Source organism: Anas platyrhynchos, chromosome 24 (genome assembly GCF_047663525.1).
Source record: "Anas platyrhynchos isolate ZD024472 breed Pekin duck chromosome 24, IASCAAS_PekinDuck_T2T, whole genome shotgun sequence".
Lineage (NCBI taxonomy): Eukaryota > Metazoa > Chordata > Aves > Anseriformes > Anatidae > Anas > Anas platyrhynchos.
Window position 1 is genome coordinate 2522997 of NC_092610.1, and position 22576 is coordinate 2545572.

The window sequence follows — 22576 nt, forward strand, 5'->3', positions numbered from 1 at the left end:
ATGGGGTGCTCCAACACCATGGGGTGCTCCGGCAGCATGGGGCAAAGAAAAGGGTGTGGGGATGGGGCCCGGCCCCACCTCGGTGGGTTCCAGCTTGAGGTCCCGCACCCCACGGCCCCGAACACGCTGTGGGCAGGGCCGGGCTCTGCCAGGGCGCCTGGATCAGCCCCAGGGGCTCAGCACCGTGCGGGGAGCTGGGGGGGATGATGCTGAGCTCTGCAAGTGCAATACAGGACAATTTGGGGCAATATAGGGTGATATGGGGCAAAGCCAGGCTATTTGGGGCAATGTAGGGTGATTTTGGGCAATGTGTAGAGCGATTTGGGGCAATACAGGGCGATGTGGGGCTATTCAAGGTGATTTAGGGCACTGCAGAGCTATTTGGGGCGCAGGAGGGCGATTTGGGGCAATACAGGGCTACTTTGGGCAACGTGGGGAAACGCTGGGCGATTTGGGGCAATAAAGGTCTGTTTTGGGCAATAAAGGGCGGTTTTGGGCAATGCAGGGCGATGTGGGGCGCTATGGGGCCGCCCAGGGCAGCTCCGCTCGGCTCCGCGCGCCCCCGCAGCGCCCCCTGCGCGTCCCCGCGAGCACCGCAGCCCCCCCCGAGCCCCCCCAGCCCCGTCCCCGCGGGGTCGCTGCGCGCCTGGGTCTCGGAACCAAGTTTTATTGCCGACATGCAGGAGGAGCTTGGATGCAGTACAAAAATAACGTCTTTATACAAACTTTTTTTTTTTTGTCCTTTTTCTTTTTTTTTTTTTTTTTCCTTACAATAGGAACCTTTTCTACCGCGTGTCACGCACCGCTCCCCCCGGCACCGCTCATGCCCCCCATGCACGACCCCCCCCCGAGTTTTCCAGTTCGCTTGAACCCAAAGCGCGATTCGCCGGGCGGGAGCGCTCAGCCCCGCGCAGAGTCCCCAAATATTGCTTTAACTTCGGGAAACAGAAGAAAAAAAAAAAGAGGTGGGGGAGAGACGGGGAGGGGAAAAAATCAGACAGAGCCTGCACAACTGGGGCCGGGGGGGGGCCCTGCTGGTGGCACTGGGTTTGGGGCGAGGGACGGGTTGACCATCCTGGCAATAAATAAGGCTAAGACTTGAAGCTACTGGCTCAGCTGGCTGGGGGTGGCGCAACCGTTGCGGTCTGTGTTAGTGTTCACAAGTCACCTGCCTGCTCTGCCAGCGTGCTGGGGCCGAGGGGGAGGCAGGAGGTAATGCCCGGTGCTGCCCCGAGGTTGGGTCAGGCCCCGTGGCCGTGAGCGGGGTCCCCAAATGGAGAACCACGGCCCCGGAGGGGAAGGATGCAGGCAGGGAGCCTGCTTGGGGCAAGAGAAGGCAACAACGCGCTACACTGCTCGCTCCCTGCGGGGCAGGGGGAATAAGGACAGCCCCCAGGGCTTTGGGAGCAGTGCCAGCCCCAAAAGGGAGCCAGCACCTACAGCCACAGGCCGCAGAAGCCCCCCTGCCCCTGCTCGCCCCTTCCCTGGTGCCAAAGGGGACCAAAAGGGAGAGGGGGAGGCAGGCGGAGAGCCCAGCGCCGAGCGGGAGCCCCCGGGGGGCACCAGGAGCTGTGCGAGAACGGGTCATCTGGCAAGACAGGCATCCAGTTCACAGAGTGAGGCTCAGAAACGACCGCTCCCGTTCTCAGCACGGCCCTGGGGAGGGGGCCCGGGGCGTCCTTCGGCAGCCTCGGCACCGCGCGGGGCGGTGGCGGGGCCGGGTGGCAAGATAAGCGAGGGAACAAATACAGTAGAGACTTCAGCCAGCCCCTTGCTAACTCTAGGCGGATTATTTTGGGAAGCTTTTTTTTTTTTCACATTGTAACTCATATATTATATCTGTACCACAACTGAAGTGTGAAAAATGCTAACTCAGAATTAATGCAATTTTAACTGCACCTTAGGTAAGCTACTGGAAAAAAAAATAATAAGATTAAATCATATATTCTTACGGAACTAAAAGAATCAGTGAAAGGGAGGAAAGAGGTCAAAGGCCAAGCCGGGCCAAGTTCTGCACAACCTTGGAACGACTGCAGGCACGATTTGGTCTTTGCAGCCATCGCCTGCAAGGACGAGTCCCGTCCCGTGCCGCGGGTCGCGCCGCGCCGCCCGCGGTGCTGCAGCCCTCACAAGGCCACCGAGCGTGAGGCTGCACCAGAGCAGGGGGCACGGGCAGCCCAAGGAAAGGGTTGATGCAGACGAAAGGAAGTGGGAGGCTTCAAGAAATCCTTGCTTTCAAGAAACCCGGATAAATCTAAGCTTATTCAAACCATACGGAGCGAACGCCGTCAGCCGGCTCTCCATGCTACACGGCCGCAACTCTTGTGCCAGCAAGCCAGCTTCACCCTTGGTGAGTCTTCTCCTTTCCCCCAGGCTTTGCTCGATCCAGAGAACAGCATGGTTAAAAAGACAAGAGAGGTAGATTACAGTCATGATTAAAAGCAGATTAGTCATCTAGGCTTCGATTTAAAAAACAGATTCCAGAAGATGCCAAGAGGCTGCTGCTTCCAAAACTAGCTTTTGAAAAAAAAAAAACAAAAAACAAAAACCAAACGAGTCTTCTCCCTCCAGAGCGATTCGTGCCCCCGAACAGAGCTCAGAAGAATTGCTACATTATTCTCCATCGCGGGACACCGGTATTGCTGTTGAGCTGTGGTAGGCGACGTGAAAGGCGGGCTGCAGGGCGGGCGTTGTGCTCTCGGAGGCGTGGGCAGCTACTTGCGGAGGTACCTCTGCGCCAGGATCGCCGCGTCCAGCGGGTTCATGGGCTGGGCGTCGTGGCCCAGGCGGCGCACGGGGGGGATGTTCCCAAACTGCCGCTTCTGCAGGAAGCTCTTGGCCTCGTGCAAGGTGTTCTTCTCCTCCGCCAGGAGCAGCTGCTGCCTCATGTAGTTCTCAAACTCGTACTGCGAGCACTCCTCCGTCACCTTCACCTGCGGGAGAGCCGCCTCGTCAGAGCCACGGCCAGAGCAGCCCCTGCCTCTGACTGGCCTGAGCCACGGGAGGATAACGAGCTGAGGGTAACGAGCTGGCAAGGTCACCACTGCTCCCAACAGGACAAACAGCAGCAAGAGAGCAGGATGCAGAGCACAGCAGGGAGCCTGAGCCAGCTCCCAGCTGCACACAAGCAGGCACTGCTCGAGGAGAGCTCCCAGGGCCAGCGAGCTCACTGCCATGCAGCTCAGCAGGCTGGAGGCCATGAGGGATGGGAATTCCTGGAGGAAATGTGGCACAGGGACGTGGAAAAGCAGTTTGGGGCATGCAGGTGCTGAGGGCTGCTGGGCCAGCAGGAGAGGCAGCCCAGGGAAGCTCACCAAGCACCGCCAGCCCGAAAAAAGCATCACCACAAAACCGCAGCCCCAGCACCAGGGGCAGCCCTCCTGCACCTACCTCCTGGGGGTTTTCGGGGTTAGCCACTTGGTCGTCGATGTCTGGCACCACCTGCAAGGGGCCGCTCAGCGAGGACATGGACTGCCTGCGGGGAGAGCGCAGCGTTAGGGGATCCACATGAAATCACCTCGTCGTCCCCAAAGTCTTGCTTTTTGTTTTGAAACAGGATGCGGAGCTAATACGGGTGGGAGAGAAAGCAGCCACAGCTCCAAAAAGCACAGCCTGCACAGCTGGCTCAGCAGGCAGCACAGACAGAAGGTCACGGGGCTGATGAGAGGGCTGCACAGATCACACACTGCCAGGATCCATTTCTGCTGGGGTGTGCTACTGGAATCTCACCCCAGCTGTTGGATGTGCCAGTCCTGGCATCAGATCTACCCTTAAAAGGCATCTCCACCCTGCAACTGCAGCACACCCCTGCGTTAGGGTCTCCTGCTCTTCCCCTCTAGAGATCTCATGCCTGATTTTATTCAATAGTGTAAGTCTAATTACAAACTTGTAGGAAGTGTCTGTATTTGTTGACAGCAGACACCAGTGTCTCAGACACTTTTAAATTTGTTGCAGTTCTCACAGATCACCCTCTGGTGCCCCGTGGCTGGAAGCTACACTAACACAGCTCGAGGCTGGAGATGCCATGCTCCTGCCTCGCTCCTGTCGAACGTACCACGATGCTATGATGGAGCTGAGAGAATCCAGCACTTCAGACGCTGTCAGACGCTGCTGTGGATCCAGGACCAGCAGTTTTCGGATCAAGCACACAGTGTTTTCTGAGACCCGCCCATCCCTGGGAGAGAGAACGCATGGTGAGGCCACGCATCCGAGGTGGGCAATCAGCAGCAGGATGCTCAAGCAGGGAGCAGGAGCACAGGAGCCACCACTGCTCTGACCCCAGGAATCACCACCAGGCTGATTTTTCTGGCCAGGGACAGGCTGTACTCACTCGGGGATGGTGTACTCGGCAGCCTTGATTTTGCGGAAGAGCTCCTGAGGTATGCTGTCGTAGAAGGGGAACTGGCCATAGAGCATGGTGAAGAGCACCACGCCCAGCGCCCACATGTCACTGGGTTTTCCACGGTACGGCCGACCTGCAGGGAGGGAGGAGGCAAAAGCTTTAAGACAGCAAGAGATAAAAGCAACAGGAATTATGATACTGCCGGCCCCTGATGAGAAAAAAGCATTCCGAGAGGAATTACAGCCCTGCCAGCCCCTGCAGCCCACTGCCAGAGGTACAAGCTCTGAAGCAACCTGTGTGCTCCTCTTTTCTAAGCATTGGTCAAAATTATCAAGCCTTCCTAGGGGAGGACACCAAGAGCCTCTTGTAAAGGTGCCTCTGTCATGAATTAGCAAAGCAGTGGTCCCCACACAGCTGTCACCCTGTCTCTACCAAGGATGCTCCTCTGGCATGGAGCAGCATAACGCTCACACCAACACCACCACGCTGCCAGCGAGGGGGATTTAGGTGGAAGGACAGATTTAGGGCATCGAGACAGCACTGGGTCTTCAGGATGGATCCCAAGAGGTGGCTGCAGGATCCTGCTGTGAAGACAAGAGCCTCCCCGCAGAGGTTTTCCCGACAGCTGCCACGGGCCCAGCAGGCCCTGGGAGCCACTTGGTGGAAGCGCTGCCTGTCCCCTCAGCAGCTCCATAAATCAGCCAACAGCGCTCGCACGAGGGTCAAAACTGAAACTCCAGGGCTGCAGCACAGCACAGGATCGAGGGAATGGCTTCCTCTGACTCACACGGTGAGTCACTGCTGCAGCATTTGTTATTTGTACTAATTATTCTTTGCTTTATATGCTCAAAAAAAGGCACCTCTCCCTCCTCCTCCAGCTTTTCCTGCTGTGACATTTCAGCAGCCACAAAACGCGAGCCACCTCTTAGCAGAAGACAGCTTCTCCCAGAGACTACAACAATGATTAATTCACCAGGCTTTTTAGGTTCCTCTCGCTCAGGAGCATTAGAGATACAGACAGAGGGATGCTCAGAGTCTGCAGATGGTGGCGAAGCCTGAGCTGTCCTCAAGTAACTTTTCTTTCTGCCTCCGGAGGGGAGCTGCAGACTGAGCCATTTTGCAAAAAACATTTTCAAGAGCACAGAAAGGGCTGCGTGTGGGGACACCGGAGCACAGGGGAATCGCACCTGAAGGTGAGGAATCCAGGCAGTGCTGCTGCAAGGCACTGTCCTCTACGTGAGGTTGGGTCTTGGACAGCCTCAGCTGTCAGAGAAATGAGTAAAAGCAGCGTGCTCAGCACCTTGTGGCACATAGAGAGGCTGTTAAATGCACCACCAGGGGCTGTCAGAAGCAGCTGGGTGCCTGCAGCCCCCTGGGCCAGCAGGAAGGAGCAGCTCCACGCCACCTTCACCAGACAGCAGCTAGCTGAGCCCTGGCTGCTCCATGCTTCTGCAGAGTAGTTGGCTCCTGTCATCCATTTGGTCAGGATATCCTGCAGCACAGGAAGGGCCTGCAAAAAACACGCGTCCCACCTCCCCGCCTGCCTCTGCCTCCCTTCCTGGCTTAGTCCTGCCCAGGAGGGAAGCAGCCTCAGACCTGCCTGAGATCACGATGAGCTCAGCCACTGCCTGTAAACCTGACAACAAACTGGGGTGAGTGTGCTGGCTCTCACAAAGACAGCAGAAAAGAGCAGCTCCCTCTGAGGGTGATTCTCAGATACAAAAGCCTGGGAGACCAGAAAGGAACGACCCGAATCTTCTGCAGGGGAGTTCTTGGTGTCCTAACAGCATCCTCACACACACGAGTGGCACAGAAGGCTGGCAGGGGTTCTGGATTTCACACTGGCAGTTGGTGCTGGTGACCTACCGGCTGGTTTTGGGTAGTTTGCTATCATCCCAACCCAAGTTTGACCCTGCTGATGGATAACCCTTGGCAGGTGGGATGTGTCGGTGGTGATCCTGGGCTGCGCCCTGCAGTTCAGCTCCAGCCCAGAGGAATTATCTGTGCACAACAGGACGGCTCCATGACATGAGTTAATGCTTAGTAACTGGAGTCTGCATGGAGAGAGGCTTCAAACGCAGCCCCAACTGTACATGCACCCTCCAACGCTCTAGCCCAGCTCAAAACCTCTGAGACCAAGATCAAAACCTCTGCCTCAGTGACTGCCCACACCAACAGCTGCCTGCTCAGCTACTGCAAGCACAGCAGCAGACCGCAGGGAAGAGAAACCCACTGAAGCAACTAAACAGACAGAAACCCCATCTGTTTCTGAAAGTCCCTGCACTGCAAACAGTTAGAAGGGTGGAGAACCTTAGGAAAAGCTGTTTTCTGCTAGACATCTGCTTCAGGCCTCTGCTGGAGACAAGGCACAGGCCAAACACACCGCTGGGCTGGCCTGGCACGATCATTCCTCTGTTTTTAAGTAACTCCTCTCAAGTCAGCCCAGAAGCTGCCAGAGGGTCAGCAGTTCCCTTCAGGAAACAAGTAGCTGCTGCTGCAACTGCTCCTTGGGCTGCACTGCCTGCACTAAACTGACCTTACAGGGGTTTGAGACAATTGGCTTAGTCCTAGGGATTCACCTGCAGCTCAGGTGAAGCCTCAGGAACACAGTTCAGATGTGGGAAATGGAACATCTTGTCTGCAGTCAGACTTATTTAGGAACAGGCAGGGAGCTTTTAATTAGCTTTAAAGTTGAGACTAAAGTTGAGTAAAGGTACACTCACACTTTCCCTTGATACTTGGAAAAAACAGATCAAGTCTCATAATTGGGACCTAATTAAGGGGATCTCAAAAGGTGGGTTACATGCGGAAGCAGAATTAGGAAGGGGGCTGTGAATTCCCCCCAAGGAGCAGAGGGGATGCCTACCACTGAGCACATCGGGGCTGATGTAGGCAGGGCTCCCTCGCTGGTCCTTCAGCAGGTCATCTTCACTCACTAGGTGCTTCCCAAGGCAGAAATTCGTTATGGTTATTCGATGAGTCCTGGGGAGAATCAGAAGGCATCAGTGAACAAGAAGCATCATGCCACGAGCCAAACAGCACAAACAGAGGAAGCTGACTGCTGTAGGGTATTAATGTTAAGGAAGTAAAACCCTTTACCACGTTTTCTGGAAGTTGAGGGAAAACACCCTACAGGAAGAGGAAGGGCTGCCCTACACAAGCCCTACTGTGAACCACTTGCTTAAGCACCTCCAGTGGGTGACCACAGGACACGATCGGGTTCAGTGTGGCCACTTGCACATTGCCCAAAAACCCCACTGCAAGAGTCCCACAGCAGTTTTACCTGTCTCCAGGACCCCTCTTCACAAGAGAGGGAAGGTCTAATCAACATGAAAAAGCCTCCTACACCTGAGCACTTCAGGAAAGGTGATTACAGCAGGCACATGCAATTTCTGTATCGATGCCCCTACTTCCCTACGGCATCACCAGCTCCAATTAGTGACATTTTTAAGGCAAAGTGAGCCCGTTCCAGAATTACTACCACGTTAAATTTTCTCTGTCACCCAGGTAATTTGGCTCTTGACATACAGCTTACAGGACTGAGCAGAAAAACAGTCTAGCAGACTTCTATGCTCTTGAAAAATATTACACAATAAAAGCCTGAAAGCACGAATTAAGTCAGTCAAAATAATCAAGAGATGTTTCCAGCAAGTCTAACAGACAAGTGAAATAAAACCAAGTGTGGGCTGGCAATGGAGAGTTGATTATTAAGACAGACTCGTGCTTAAGAAGTGTTAGCTTCAACTGTCAGGAGACTTCCCTGGCTGAACAGCAATTTGGGGGATTTGTTTGAGGCTTAGAAGACGAAGTGTTCTAAGGGACGCTCGAATGTTCAGGGTTGCTTGGTTTTATTTAGTCACTGAGATTTGATTTAACCTGTGCTCATCCAGGTGGAAGCCTGACCTTGTTGTGAGGCTTCACCACGTTCAGCTGGCAGGGACCTTCGTTAGCCCAGGAGCCTAATGAGGCCCCCGTAGCCCACAGCTACCTTCGCTCCCCAGCCAGCAGAAAAGACCTGGTGCTCTTTTGTGAGCACGTCTGGAACGGAACAAACACTTCTGATCAGTCCAGATGACTGGTCCTCTCCATGGTAATCTATTCTTAAGCCTCACCCACCCTTTCAAATGACTCACTGCTTCAAAGGCTGCAGTTGTTCCTCACCAGAGCTGATGGTCTTACGAGTAAAAAGCCAAAACATCACACGCAGTGCAAAGAACGACTTTGGCAAGTACGGTCAGAGCTTCAAATACCTTCCCTTTCTTGCTAGTGGGGCCCCGTGCGTGCAGCTCTAGCTGTAGGTATCTCCACTGCACACTTTGCCCAGAAAAGGAGGGAAGCTCGGGGTGGATCCTTTAAAGAGGCAACCTTTGTCTGCCTCTTCCTAGCAAGGAGGAATCAAACAAGCCAGCAGAAGAGATTTATCTTAAAGTCGCTATATAAAAAAAATCTCTAAACAATTCAGACATCCCTGAAAACTGCTGGCTGTTACGTGTGTGTGTGTGTTGGGGGTGGGGGGCACAAAGGAGTTCAACCTCAACAGGCAAAATCTGTTTGCTCTCAAACAGTATTAGGGAAGAGGAAAAAAAAAGCAAGAGCAAGCTGTGACCACAGTGAACCTGCGTGCTTTCTGCAGACTCCGGAAGCCTGCAGACCTAAAGCCTTCCAATTTTTTATTCATTCCACAGAAAACCAGACAGAGTGTGAAAAGACAATGAATTCCGCTCATTCTTAAGGCTAGTGCAAAATATTTAGCCAGTAGTGTAATACTGAAGAATACAGCAAAATATCCGAGCTGGAACAAGCATGCAAACTAAATGCATAAATCAAGACAAGCAAAAACTCCAAGGAGCCACCAGGCAACACAAATGCTGCCCCCAGCTGCCTCTGGCTTGGGCTGAGGCCATGCCCCACGGATGCTGCTCGTTCTGCTCCAGGAGGGCTGCTCCCCCCGGTGCCTGCACAGCATCCAAGACGTTGGACATTACTGGGTTATAAACCGGGGCTTGCATCAAACCAGCTAATGGCATCAAGGAAGCTATTTCAAGCACAAACACAGACAGAAGAGCTTTTGTTTAGATAAGTAAATATTTTACTGCTAGCAAAAACACAGCAGTGTAGCAGTCAGAGATTTAACACTGCTGTGATTATGGTGCAGACTGCAGTGCTGGGAATTCCTTCAGCGCAATGGAAAGTGAGTTACATGAACAGAACTACTCAACGCATCTCAGTTCCTTCTTTTTTGTAAGAAGCATTTCTCTTACAGGTTTCTGAATGACTAGAAAAAGGAGTTTTCAGAAGTTAGAGTCCAACAGAAAGCGCTGATGTGATGTCACCGAGTGTGGTGGAAGAGTGAACTATTTAAGTTGGGCTCAATTTATTTTTGGAACTTCGCCCGTAAACTCTGAACTGGATTTGTATTTTTGTGCAGCTCATTTCCCTGTCCCTCAGCCTTCTCACACAAGAGCGCTCTCAATGATCGCTGCCTTCAGTTGTGTTCCTAATAAAGCATCTACTTCAGGGAAAAAGCATAAAAGAACTGCCCGAACAGCAGCTGTCCTGCAGACTTACCTTTTGTTTAGCACCATGTTTCCTAGTTTCAAGTCTCTGTGCACAATATTTTTCTGCAAAATACATAATAGCATAACATGAGCAAAGGCACAATTGTCTAAATTCGATGCTTAGACAAAAGCAGTAAGCATCTTTTGAAATCACATTGTCTTCGTTCTCAGACTAAAAAGATCCTTCGGCTGTTTTTTTCCTTCTAGATATAAATTAAAAGAGGCAGAGCTGATTCTCACATACAGAAGGAACACCAAATGGTGACTACGTTAAATTAATTAAAGTACTTGAAGACACTGGCTTTTGGGTTGAAAAGCAGGGGGGAAAAGAATGATAATGCCCACAGTCCTACACCTAACATGAGGGGACACCTCAAAATAACCTAGATTTAGGTTTTTAGCCTGGTTGTGTTCTGAGTACTTTGTGCACTTCATTTTCAGTTCTGCTCAAAGGACAGACTGAGCAAATTTGCTACTTTGGACACCCAGACAGACTTGAATGAAACCAAAAGGCCAGAAACTTAAGTGTCCAGGCTCAGTATGACCTCAGTAACGATCATTTTACCAAATGATATATAATTCATTGCTCTGCCAAGGAAGGGTGGAAGCCCCTTTTTACGGGGTAAGAAGTCAGACATCAGCAGAATCTATTTTTGTTCCAGTAGCTCCAAGTTCATTGATCTCCAACTTGCAGCTTGAGGTTTTGATCTCACAAATCAATTCTTACATTGAGATTTATTTTGCTTAAGAAGGAAATAGCTTGAAGTGTTTCCTGCATCCGATTAACCTCTGCTCTCCTGCTCTTCAGCGACCACTTTGAGGTTAATAACACTGCAGTTCACCTGATCTGCACCGAGTCCAGCTGGCCCCTCTCCACAGTCAACAAATGCTGCGTTATCATCGAGAAACTCGAGGGGAGGGGAAGGGAACGCTCCTTTATGGCTCGGGGCACAAGGTCTTACGCAGAACACTTATTGGGAAATGGCTGGAACACCCATCCTTCATAACCTTTCCACTGCCCGCACAAGGAAGCTTTAAAACATCTCTTACACTACCAGGGGAAGACCAAGCCCTCCAGCACAGAAAGGGACGACAAAGACCTTACCTTATGTAATGCTTCTACCACTCGTACCACATCATAAAATATCACAACCGTCTCCCGCTCACTGAGCCTCTTCTCTTTAATGACATAATGCTGCAGATTGATCAGATCTGCCGTTTTGTCACTGAAATCATGAGCACAGAGACAGTCTAACACAAGACAAATGCGCTTCTTCATTTTTCTGACCATTCTATTGGCTTCTAAATCTTCTATAATTTCGCAAGCTCGGTCCTACAGGGAGGAAAAAGAAAGAGCAATAGTTCAGGGGAGCTATCTGGACATACTCACTGACACACAGAGCACTAGAAAATAAATGCACGTTGATCTCAAAGTAAGTGAATGCAATTACAGGGCTTGATCTTTGTCCCAAGTGAGGATTTCAGAAAGAAGATGCATGATCTGTACTTAAAGAAGCCAGAGGAAGTAAATGCAATTTTTTACGTGTGTCTATCAGTACTGATGCTGAAACATGCACCTTTAGATAAAGCCTAAGAAGCTCTGCAGTGGTACAGAATGAATACTAGGGATCAAAGACATCAATAATTAGGAAAATAGCAATCCAAGGACAAAAGCAGCAGCTCTTTCATAACATTAAACAGGACACGACTGACTCGGGCTTGGTTTACTTAAGATATAGCACAGATGGCCTCGAGTGAAATGGCTGTTGACAAAATGTAACCAGCAAGCAAAGCAACCCCAACATCCAAACTGGTAATTCCTACCAGTCCCTCGTACCCATAAACAGTTCTCAGGGTGTTAACAGCAGCACGACTCGCTGGAGATGCTGATCAGCACATTTACTAGTTTGTTTTAACATGCTGAAGCAGTTTCTTGGCAACTTGTTCCTCCTTACAAGTCATCATTAAGCAGCAGAGAGACCGGAAAGCACAACTTCAGTTCTAAAGGTGCTCTACGAGCACAAATTAATTTGCTAGTAAAGCAGCTATTTTCCTCCCTGTGAAGCAGGGAGGCTGCCTATAAACGGCCATTACACAAGGTTTAAAAGGCCTCGGGTGCAATATCACAGGAGTCACTGTCAAACAACAAATATCAAAGGGTGTGCTGTGGTGTGCCTGCCCCATCTTCCACTGTTCTCACGCTCCCCAAATCCCAAACCCCGTTACATCACAAGGCCCTGCCACAGACTTGCTCGTTTGAAGCAGCCTTGATTAATCTCAGCGGTGTGCTGCTAATTCTGTATGCACAAGAACGGGGTCAGCACGAACCGTACATTAAACAAAAGCAGCTGAAGCCAACAGCACTTCCTGGCATTCCCCCAACCTGCACGGTGACCAGCTGTACCTGGAAGAGCCCGTGATGATGAACCACTCCTTCCTGATTGTGGAGCAGGGAAAGGAGAGAATACTCTGTGTGCAGCAGCATCTTGCCCTGTCGTTCCTCCTGCGTTTCTATTCCTTTATCACCCCTTTCTTCTAAAGTGAGAATCTTCAGGAAAAGGGAAAAGACCTTTACAACTCCCAGAAAAAAAACAAATGCCCCCAGAGCTCTCGCATTTCAGGCATTCACACGTGTATTTAACAGTTGGGGGTAATTACTCTTACTCGTACACTTGCCACAAACCTGTCCGAACTCAGAGCTGTGCAGAACGCACAGCATGAGTCTGATTAACACAGGAAAGCAGCTCAGGTGCTTTTTGCAAATACCCCAGGTGACCTTTCCTGCTGGAGCTGCCACCATCTGAGGTACCGTGGAGGAGACCTGAAGGCTCCAGGACAGCCCCATGAGCACAGCAGCCACGGCAGCCTCGTCTCAGAGCCAATCTCCACACCAGACTGATGGTGCTGGCAGAGCTGCTGGGCTGAGGGGAAGTTCCAGCAGCCATTTCCTTCAGTTCAGCCTGCACCAGACGCTGCTGCGAGAGCTTCGTCACGAGGGCAGAAGTTAGTTAGAGAGCTCTGAAGATGTGAAACCCCTGCGTTTTGCTTACCTTTAGCTGATAAAAGTCATCTGTCCCATCCTTTCTTGCCAAACACTGAACAATACTTGGCACAGGGGAGTTACCTAAACGTGGACCTAACAGCACAAAGCAAAAACAGACTTGTTTTCCTTTAAGCAGAAATGACTAATTCGGGATTACATCAGTATTCAAGTGTCACGCAGTTTACATTAGCTTAAGTCAAGTTCCTTTTTTTTTTTTTTTTTCCTGGAGACTGTCTTTCCACAAAGCATGATCTAAAGAAAAAAGTAGTACAGAGCTATGAACCCTTTCTGGACAAGGTTTTGGGTTCTTCACTAGAGAACCATTTAACAAAAACTCTACACGCAGGACAGCTGTGTTTAGAAATTCAAATTGCTGCATGCCTGAACCACACAGCTTTTACCTTTACCAGCAACACCCACAGCAGTTACTGGTAGCACCTCCGAGCCTTTCTGCCACCTCTGCAGGGACTGCTCGGGTGCAGAGACGACTCCAAATTTCAGGTTAACGTACAGTCTCCCCTCTTCAGTTTAAATTTAATTCTGATCAATTAACCATTGGTTTCTCCTGGGAAGTCCATCATATTGAAGTCCATCAAGCTTTTAGTACTTCATGCGACTTGTTCCAAACTAACAACTTTTCTAGTACCTCTTAGAAGCTAGCAGAGTTGTCTTGCCTGGGCACACATCCATTATAATACCCACTACTGCATTACTTTGCTGTCTACATGCTGATTTGCCAGAATATTCCAGGCAAAACGGGTCAAACACATCCCTAGAACTCTAACTAAAAAGCCTCTGAATTTGCTTTTTAACAAAGTTTAAGAATGTAGTTAACAAAAAGCAAAAGCAAAAGCAAGGGTTCACATTTATCTGGAAGGCCATGCCCGCCTTGCTGCATCAGCATTACAAACCTCTTCAGTTTGACCAGTTGCAGAAGCTGCTGCTCTGTTACATCATGGGAATTGCTCTGGTATAAGGTGCTAAGTTGCACATCTGCTTTGCCCTTCGTTTTCAGTTTTGCAATCAGTAGCTCTCTGTCTTGAGAACTGAAGAGGAAGAAAACCCTCCCTGCTTACCTAGAATAAAAGGGCCCGCTCTCTTGGCATTATTTCCAGAAATCCCTGTACAGAGAGCTTTTGCCTTAGTGGATGTTTCCCCAGCTCCTCTGTCTGATGCTCGCCGCTTCATCCTTGGCTCTTGAAAGAGAGAGAAGATCACATTTTGGTGAGCAACTGAGTTAGTTTCCTCACACTGTCCCTTATTTCATACAGGAAGGCTTTCACTTACTGATGCACTTGCCTCTGCCTACTCGTGCTGTGAAGAAAAAAAAAAAAACACAACTATGGCTCATTTATTGATATCCCAGTTGTGGGCTGAAGGCTTAATGCATTTTGAAGGTATAAATCAGGCTCATTATTCACAGCAACGTTTCCTAGAACAGTTGTTTGAGAGACATGGTGGGAACAAGTCAAAATAATTAGAGCTTGTTTTACAGCAAAAACAAGTTTGCACATTAACATATTTCAGAAAAACCTCTGAAAGCAGATGCCTAAGTTATCCCTTTGCATGGGTGCCTACTTCTGATTCAGCCTATGGGCTTGTGCAGATCCATTCAGAGGACTCCCCAGCAGCCAGCCCACCGAGCACCCCAAAGCTTCAAGTCTACTCCTCGAGCAGCCACGAGCACACAGCATTTTAACTGGAAGCCCATAAAAATGAGCAATATCTTCCACCTCTTCCAGCAAGGGCATGGAAAACCAGAACACATTACTGTGAAATTCATTTAATTTAACACTGATTTTTCAAAGAGGCACTCTTAGTCTTGGAAAAAGTCCTCTCTCTTCGTACCTCTTTAGGCTCTAACCTTTTTATTGCTTCCCCCATCCATTTCTGTGCCTTACAACTGGACGGAGTGGAACACCTGAAATCTGAGTCTGACACAGGGAACGTTACCTCGCTGCAGCCTCCTCAGGCAGGAAGGATGCTCTGTTCAGCTTACAGCCCTGCCACCTGCCTTTAATTGATATTCTAATGAAGGGAAACACTGTGGTGTCAGTCTGTGGGCTCTCTGGCACTGCCTCTAGCACACAACAATTCAATCTATCAGATGAGAATCTCAAGCTTTGCATCCAAGTACTCCAGGTCCATGGATACCACCACAGCTCTCGAGCACTACAAGTCACCGACTTCTGCTCGTTCTGGCAGAGCAGAAAATCTGATTTCCAACGTGAATTTTCTGCTACTCAAAAATCTAAAGAGAATCTTAGGCGGCAGTGAAAAACTGATACCTACAGGGCCAAATCAATTCAAGCCTCAGTCACTGAAACTTCTCTTCCCCAAAGCAAAGTCCTGTTTCAGCCTAGCAGGAAGAGAGCCTCTTACGTTTGCAGCCAAGCAGTCCTTCACACGCAGCATGCTCAAGTGTAAATCAGCTCCATCAAACTGAAGTTGTGTTTCCAATACACCTTTTCCTCACCTTCACCTCTTGGAAAATAGTTCCAAAGGCTTTCACAAGTATCTACACATTAAATGTTTGTGTTCTGACTTTTCAAACATATTTTTTTCTTCTAAGGGGGCTGGGGGAGAGGAGGAACTAAGCACAGATCCATTTTCTTGCTCTGAGCAAGTCAAAACCAAGCCCTGCTGGTCTTCCCTAAGAGGTTACTACAGCAGACCAAGAAAATATTATGGGTTGTACTTGTTTAAAAAAAAAAAAAAAAGTCCCAGTGTTTCAGCAAGTCAGAGACTGATAAATCACCATACTTTGAACAAGGCTGGGACACTCACCCTCTGGCAGCCCCACCCTCCCTGTAGCCACAACAGTGATCTCACTGCATTAATTATCTAGCAGTATCTGTCACCGAGGTCAGAGATAGCAAGAGAGATTAGGTGAGAAGCCTTTCAGCAGCCTGCACATCCCTGCACTACTGAATTCCACCAAAAGTTCACATCTGGGAGAGAAACATCACCAGGCCCAGCTGCTTTGACATCTCCAGATCCTTGCTTTGTTCCTTCTGCATCCCTGCCCCAACGTTTGGTTGTGCCTTATACAATTCTCTTTGCGTAGCTCCTCGCAACGCAATCAGCCCTGCTGGAAACTTATGAGTAAGATTTCCACGGGAGAAACCCCACTGCACAGAAACTCGGAGATAATGACCCTTGTGCAATCGCAGCCGGGTAGGGATCTCTGGTGCAAACAGCGTTATCGTAAACAAAACGATCTGAGCACTCACGTCGTTCAGCATCAACCGTCTCTTGACTCTTCTTCCAAACTAGGTTTTCCAACGTCTCAGGAGACAGGAGTCATCACCTCGGGGAAGGCTGGCTGCTCGAGAGGTCGAGGGCTCTGGAATGTGAAAGGAGATACACTTGACGCGGCGCTTCTGGATTATTCCTGATTACAGCAATGTGGTGTGCACCCAAACTCCTGCAGCCTGAGACATCTGTGTTTGTTTTGGCTCAGGAGGGGCCCGAAACCTCCTGCTGTCACATGAGAGAATGAGAAGGGCTCTGCCAGTTTAGTCACCGAGGAGTCACAGCCGCACGGCCCTGCGCAGCCGGGCAAACACGAGCGTCAACGGCCCCCAGTGACATTTTGTGATGTGACATCTGCACACACACACACACACACACACGCTCTGCACTTTAACCTCCACCGCAGCACGCTGCCTCGCTGCTTTAACCACCTCCCAAGCACACCCGCCTTAGCGGTGCTGCCACAACAGAGACTTCACCGCGGGACGCAGCTGTTAAATCCTGGTAAGGCTGGTGCTTGAAGTCTGGGCTTTAAGGACAATTTTGGCAAAAGGCAGAGAACACCACGTTGAGTCTTACAAATCCCCACTGCAAACTGATTCCTCGTTCCAACTTACACTGGACTCTTTATAAAATAAAGCAACTCGGTGCTGCTAAATGGCCCTTGGAAAGGATCCCTTTATGATTTACATCAGACCCTCCAGAACCAGATCGATCCCCAAAACTCCACGTTTTACCCTCAGGTACCGCACACGACGCCCGTTTGATGACCCAGGCTGGCTCCCAGCCCATCATCGATCAGAGCATCGGTGGCAGGCACGCAGGGAGCGCGTGGGAGCCGGGCTGCCAGCACCAGGAGGCTGGGGGGACGAGCAGGCTGCACGGCGCCAGCCAGCAGCGCTTTTAGGACGAGCTCTCCGAGCACACAGAGCCTCCAGAGGCGCCCCAGCCTGGCCACGATTTAGGGACACCCTCCAATGTCAAGCAGCATCCTCCTGGGAGCAGAAGAGGAAACACCAAAGTGCTCAAGGATGAGGGATGACCCTGCTCATGCCACCCAGGGCACTTCGCATCCCACCTCCCTGCACAGCACCTGCTGGGCCTCAGGGCAGCGGGGCCAGCGAGGGCAGCAAAACCCCACAAAAAACAAAGGGAGCCCCTGGAGGAGCCGGAGCTGCCTCCAGCTCTGGGTTTCCACGTGAGCACACTTCGTGCTGAGCTCCTTTGTGGACGGGGCAAAGGGAAGTGGGATGCAGGAAGGTCTCGGGACAAAGGGAGGAGAAGCAGGCGCAGTGCAAGGCAAGCCCGGTCCCTTCTCTGTGCGTTGCGTAACCCTGATTAGAGCAAGGAAATTGGTCAAAAGGCCACGGACTGGGTTGTGTAAGCCTCCCGCAGCACCCAGGCCATCCAGTCCACACCGGGTCTAAAAATAGTGTTTTGAGACAGGGCTTAAGGAAAATGCACCGAGCAGCCACAGCTGCAAGGCAGGAGGCTCCGAGGCTCCCTCCCCGCCGAGCCAGCAGGTGCCTTCTGCCCACGAACTTGTTTCATCTCGACACAAAGCCCCGATCCCGAGGTGCTCTGTTGCTGGAAGCACTCGCGGCACAAAGCTGGTGCTGCTCAGGCACAAATAACTGCGTTGTGTGCTGGAGGAGCAAGCCTGAAGGTAGTTTTAGCCTTAAAATTGCTCCGCAGATGGAGATGGAGACGCCAGCCCCGCAGCAACCCTCAGCAAAACTTCTCCAGGACGGGTTACTCACAGCACGCAGGGCAGGGACTGCTGCACTGCTCAGGGGTTTCCTCCTCAAATGCAACAAGCAGAGAGAGCAAAGAGGCAGAAAGCAGAGTCCTGCACGTGAACCCGTTACGCTGCAAAGTGAGCTCTTCCAAAATTGAGATGTGCTGCAGAGCTCAGAGCCAGGAGGGTTCCCATGGAAGAGGCAGTCAGCCTTCGAAAGGTGACAAGCACACCTCTGGCAACCTACAGGCAGCCTCACAAGCCCGGCAGCTGGGGCTTTCCAGCCCTTAAGACCACAAAATCCTCCTGTCAACAAGCTCCACCTCAAGAGCGCGCACCCAACACCGCACAGCCGGACCAGGAGCGTTCATCCTTCCCAATGCCACCTGAGGGATGTGGCCGTGGGCACCCGCAGGGTGGGTTCGCCGCCCCCGTCCCCCAAAAACAAACTGTTCGAGCCGAGCCGAGCCACCCCCGCTCCACCATCTGCGGCACAAGCGGCCCTCCTCACACAGAAATCCCCCACTTGCTCCGACGTCTCACCGGAGGAGCGGCCGCAGCTCCTTCCCGCACCGGCTCTGTGTAATGGAATTATTAATCCAATCATTCTGCAGGCCTGGATGTTAACGGCTTTTAATTACGTAGCTTAAGGACACGGGCTCGTTCCTGAATTACCGCGCCACGTTCCGGTGCCCGGCACAGCAACAAAGGGAGCCGAGAGGAGGCAGCTGCCCCTTTCATCCCAGATTAAAGGGCAGGCAGGGCCTGCAGTCCGGCAGCCACCACTAACAGCAGGGAAAAAAAATATTTAAAAAGTACCTTTGGGGCGTTAGCAGGATTACTCAGCGCCACAGAAACTGGTTAAGAAACCGAAGAGCTGATAGAACCTCAGCGATGCTTTCTTGTTTTATCTCACGGGGATGAAGCAGGGCACGCTGTGGTTGTGCTTTCTAGTGAGGTGACACTAGAAAGCCCAGGACACGCAGAGACTGCTCTTCTCCAGCCACCAGCGTCCCCCAGGTGTCACCAGCTGTGATTTCCCTCTGCTGCCGCCCCTCAAGAAGCTCACTGCAGAGAGGGGATGACCTTGCTGTGCCTCACCAACCCTCCTCACCCAGACAGGGAGACCCCTCCCCAACACAGGGCTCGCCATGGTTTATTTTGTGGGCAGCCCAACGCTGCGTTCTGCACCGAGCTGGAACAAAGGTCACAGTTCCTTCATTTTTGTTTTTAGTGAAAGGAGCTAAAACGTGAAAGGAGCAAAATTTGTGCTATGGTCTGATGAAAATTAACGCGAAATGAGCAGAACCCAGGCTATGGCCCGACTTCTCAGCGCAGGAACGCGCAGCAGCAATGGGCTCGGATGGCATCACCTCGCCCTGCCACCTTCCCTCAAGACCCTGCAACCACAAGACCTGCTGCTGGAGGAGAAGCAGGGCTGCCCCAGGAAAGCTGCCCCAAAAGGGGGAGCACAAACCAGCCCCAATGAAGAATAGCTGGGAGCTGCTCTGCCCGCACCGAGCGGCGGTCGGATCAGCTTCAGTGTTTTGGTCGCTTTGCTGTACGGGAGCATCAACTTTTACAGACCTGCGACAGCAAAAGCTTTGGAAGTTTAAACGCTTCTGCAAAAGAAATATAAATAATTAAAAAAGAGGAGAAAAAAAAAAAAAAAGTCCACCGGATGACTCAGAGAGCCAACAGTGCAACCCGCGTGCGGTGCCGCGAGCCCTTCCAGGAAGGGACGCCTCCTCCAGAAAGAGGAGCCCTGACTCAGAAAGTTCTTGGAAACGCACGGAGACTCACCGAGCTGCTTCCCCGCGCCCCACCAGCTCCGAGCGGGACGCCGAGCTGCGCCGAGCTGCTGTCCCCGAGCACAGCCACGCTCTCAGGGCAGCAGCCCCATCCCCGAGCCCTGAGTCCCACGGGGGAGTCAAGGTGGCCACCAGCAGCCCCCGTGGCACGGAGGGGACCCCACACACCTTGCTGCCTCCAGCTGCTGCCAGGCTGCGACTTCCCAGGGATGAAGCCACCTGCAGGAACCGCACGTGGGGGAGGAAATCCCTTCCCGGCCCTCCGGGGGAAGCTCCGAAGTGCAGGAATCCAGCACCCAAACCACGGCACGAGCTGGCAGCGCCGCCTCCAAACCCCTCTGATGCATCAGCACCCCAGCTCGAGGACTCATCCAACCCCGGGCTCACGCTGGGAGTTCCCTGCCGGGTTACACAAACACCACCTCCAGCTTAACCCCTTCTCCTCGCGGCACCGGAGAGCCTGGGAGCGAAACCCACAGCCCTGGGGACGCCCGCGCCGAGCCGAGCAGGCACTGCCCTTCAAATCTGCACCGGGCAGGACCAGGCTGGGGTTTTCTGACCCGAGCTGATGTCACTGTGTGCGTTCAGCACCCCATAAATCACCGCAGCAGGGCCTTCCTCGCACACACGGATGGATTCTCGCCTGACTCAGGCGTGCCGACACTTTTACAGCCAGGTGTGGTCGCTCGGCTCATCCAGCCCCAGCTCGAGAGGGAAACGATACCGGGCTGCTCGGTGACACTCTGCTCGCCAAACCCCGGCGTGGGATTAAATAACAGGGGCTTCTAAATAACACCAGTTACCTACAGGGTCAATTCCTACCCAATTCCTGTCCCTAAGCACCAGCTCCGAGCGCCCTGCTAGCCTTGCTATTGCTTGCATCATTTTGACACACAAGTTCAGAAAAAAAAAAGGACAAAAGCCAACAAATCCAGACTATTCTACCCAGAAAATTACAGCAGGAACAGAGCTGCCTCCAGTCCAGCAAGAGCTCAGGCAGGATCCACGGGATGCCCTTCACCAGGGTGCCCGCGGGGTGTCCGGGGACATTTCGGTGACATCCCGAGGCCGAGCAGCAGCTGGACACGAGGGGTTTGTAAGAACCGGGGGCTGTGCGACCCCACCAGCCATGCGGATGCCACGGAGGAACAATAAAAGGATGTAGCAGCAGCGCTCCACCATCGGGGAAACTCTTCCCACATCCGGGCGGCTCAGCCCAGGGGCTGCTCGCTCGCAGCCTGCCCCCAGCGATTGCCAACCCCGATAACGCCCGGGATCCCCTACAACCAGAACTCCTCACCAGCAGGCGAGCCCAGCCCCTTCCTGGAAGCGTTTCATTGCTGCTCACTGAAAGCCCCGGGCTGCACGGGGACCATTTGTCAGCTCTGCCAGCGGGATGGGATCATGTGTGCTGTAGCACAGCAGCAGACACACGTTTAGTTGACAGAGCTTCTTTCAAGAAATGTTTCTGCAGCAGGAGAAAGGCACAAGTGCACCCAGTGCAAACGCAGAGCTCAGGTACCTGGTAAAACCTACGGGCTTTGTGCAGGAACAAGTCCCTGGGAGATTTCACCCCCAGAGTCAACCACGGAGGCAGATAGGGTCAGACAATCCCCACCTGGTGCTGTGCAGAGCTGTGGGATGAAAGAGGTTCTGGGGAACTGCTGTGGTGTTAAAAGCCCCATCCTGAACTTGGCTGAGCTCTTCTCGCCTCGCATGTGTTCAAAGAGCAGAAAACCAGCAGCTGCTGCCTCCTCCAGCACCCAGTAGAACACAAAAAACCCAAACCCCGAGCAAGCAGACCACCAGCACCATCAGCTCGAGGTTATGCTGCAGCAAGAAGCGCCCTGTGAGGGCTGCCCTGACCCCCAGCCCCTCTGCTGTGCCCCCAGCCAGGGCTGCTGGCGAGGCTTTGCCTGAGATGACAAAAAGCAGGGCACCAGGTCCTGGCTGCACAGCCAGAGAATCCCAGCACCATTAGGGTTGGGAAAGAACTCCGAGATCACCCGGTCCAGCTGCCCCCTGCCACCACCACCCCCTGCCCCTGTCCCCAAGCACCACGTCCAACCTCTCCCTCAACACCCCCAGGGACGGGGACTCCCCCACCTCCCTGGGCAACCCGTCCCAACGCCTGAGCGCTCTTGCTGAGGAGAAATGTCTCCTCATTGCCAGCCTGAACCTCCCCTGGCACAACTCGAGGCCGTTCCCTCTGCTCCTGGCACAGTTCCCTGTGAGCAGAGGCCGACCCCAGCTCCCCACCCCTTCCTTCCAGGCAGTTGCCCCCCACCCCCGGGCACCCCCTGCCCCCAAATCCCATCCATGGGCGTCTCAGGGCCGGGCCCAGCCCCTCAGGACCCCCCCCCGGGCTGAGGCCGAGCCCCCCGTGAGGGCCCCGCGGCCTCCGTGGGGCCCTGCCGGGTGCGGGGCCGGTCCCGCGGGCTGCCGGCGGTGCCGTTCCCGACCCCTCCCGGTTGTTCCCGGTCCCTCCCGGTGCTTCGCGGCCCCTCCCGGCCCCGTCCCCGCTCACCCATGGCCCCGGGGCCGCCGCGGCCGCCGCCGCCTCCCGCAGCCGCAGCCCCGCGGCCTCCGCTCCCCTCGGCGGCCACCTGACAGCGGAAGTGACGCACGGCCCGGCCCGGGCCCGGCCACGCCCCTCAGCCGCCAGCCCGCCTCCTGGCGGCCGCCACCGAGATGGCGTCTGGGGGGGGGGGAAGGGGGCGGGGCTCCGCGGGAAGGGCGGTGGGGATTGGGCGAGCGGTGTGATTGGCAGGTGGGGATGGAAGGCGGCGAGGTGGGATTGGTTGGGGAGTGGGTGCTGATTGGTTGAAG

General features: G+C 52.9%; 1 protein-coding gene across 1 annotated transcript; it reads right to left on the reverse strand.

The window, feature by feature from the left end:
* Nucleotides 1-651: 651 nt before the first annotated feature.
* Nucleotides 652-22423, reverse strand: STK40 (serine/threonine kinase 40). Its single transcript, XM_027443923.3, has 12 exons — nucleotides 22275-22423; nucleotides 16177-16289; nucleotides 14020-14139; nucleotides 12951-13036; nucleotides 12305-12448; nucleotides 11006-11233; nucleotides 9911-9963; nucleotides 7209-7324; nucleotides 4331-4475; nucleotides 4055-4174; nucleotides 3391-3475; nucleotides 652-2933 (listed from the first exon to the last, which is right to left on the reverse strand). The coding sequence occupies exons 3-12, from the start codon at nucleotides 14129-14131 to the stop codon at nucleotides 2715-2717; spliced, it is 1308 nt and encodes a 435-aa protein (XP_027299724.1). The 5' UTR covers nucleotides 14132-14139; nucleotides 16177-16289; nucleotides 22275-22423; the 3' UTR covers nucleotides 652-2714.
* Nucleotides 22424-22576: the final 153 nt, after the last annotated feature.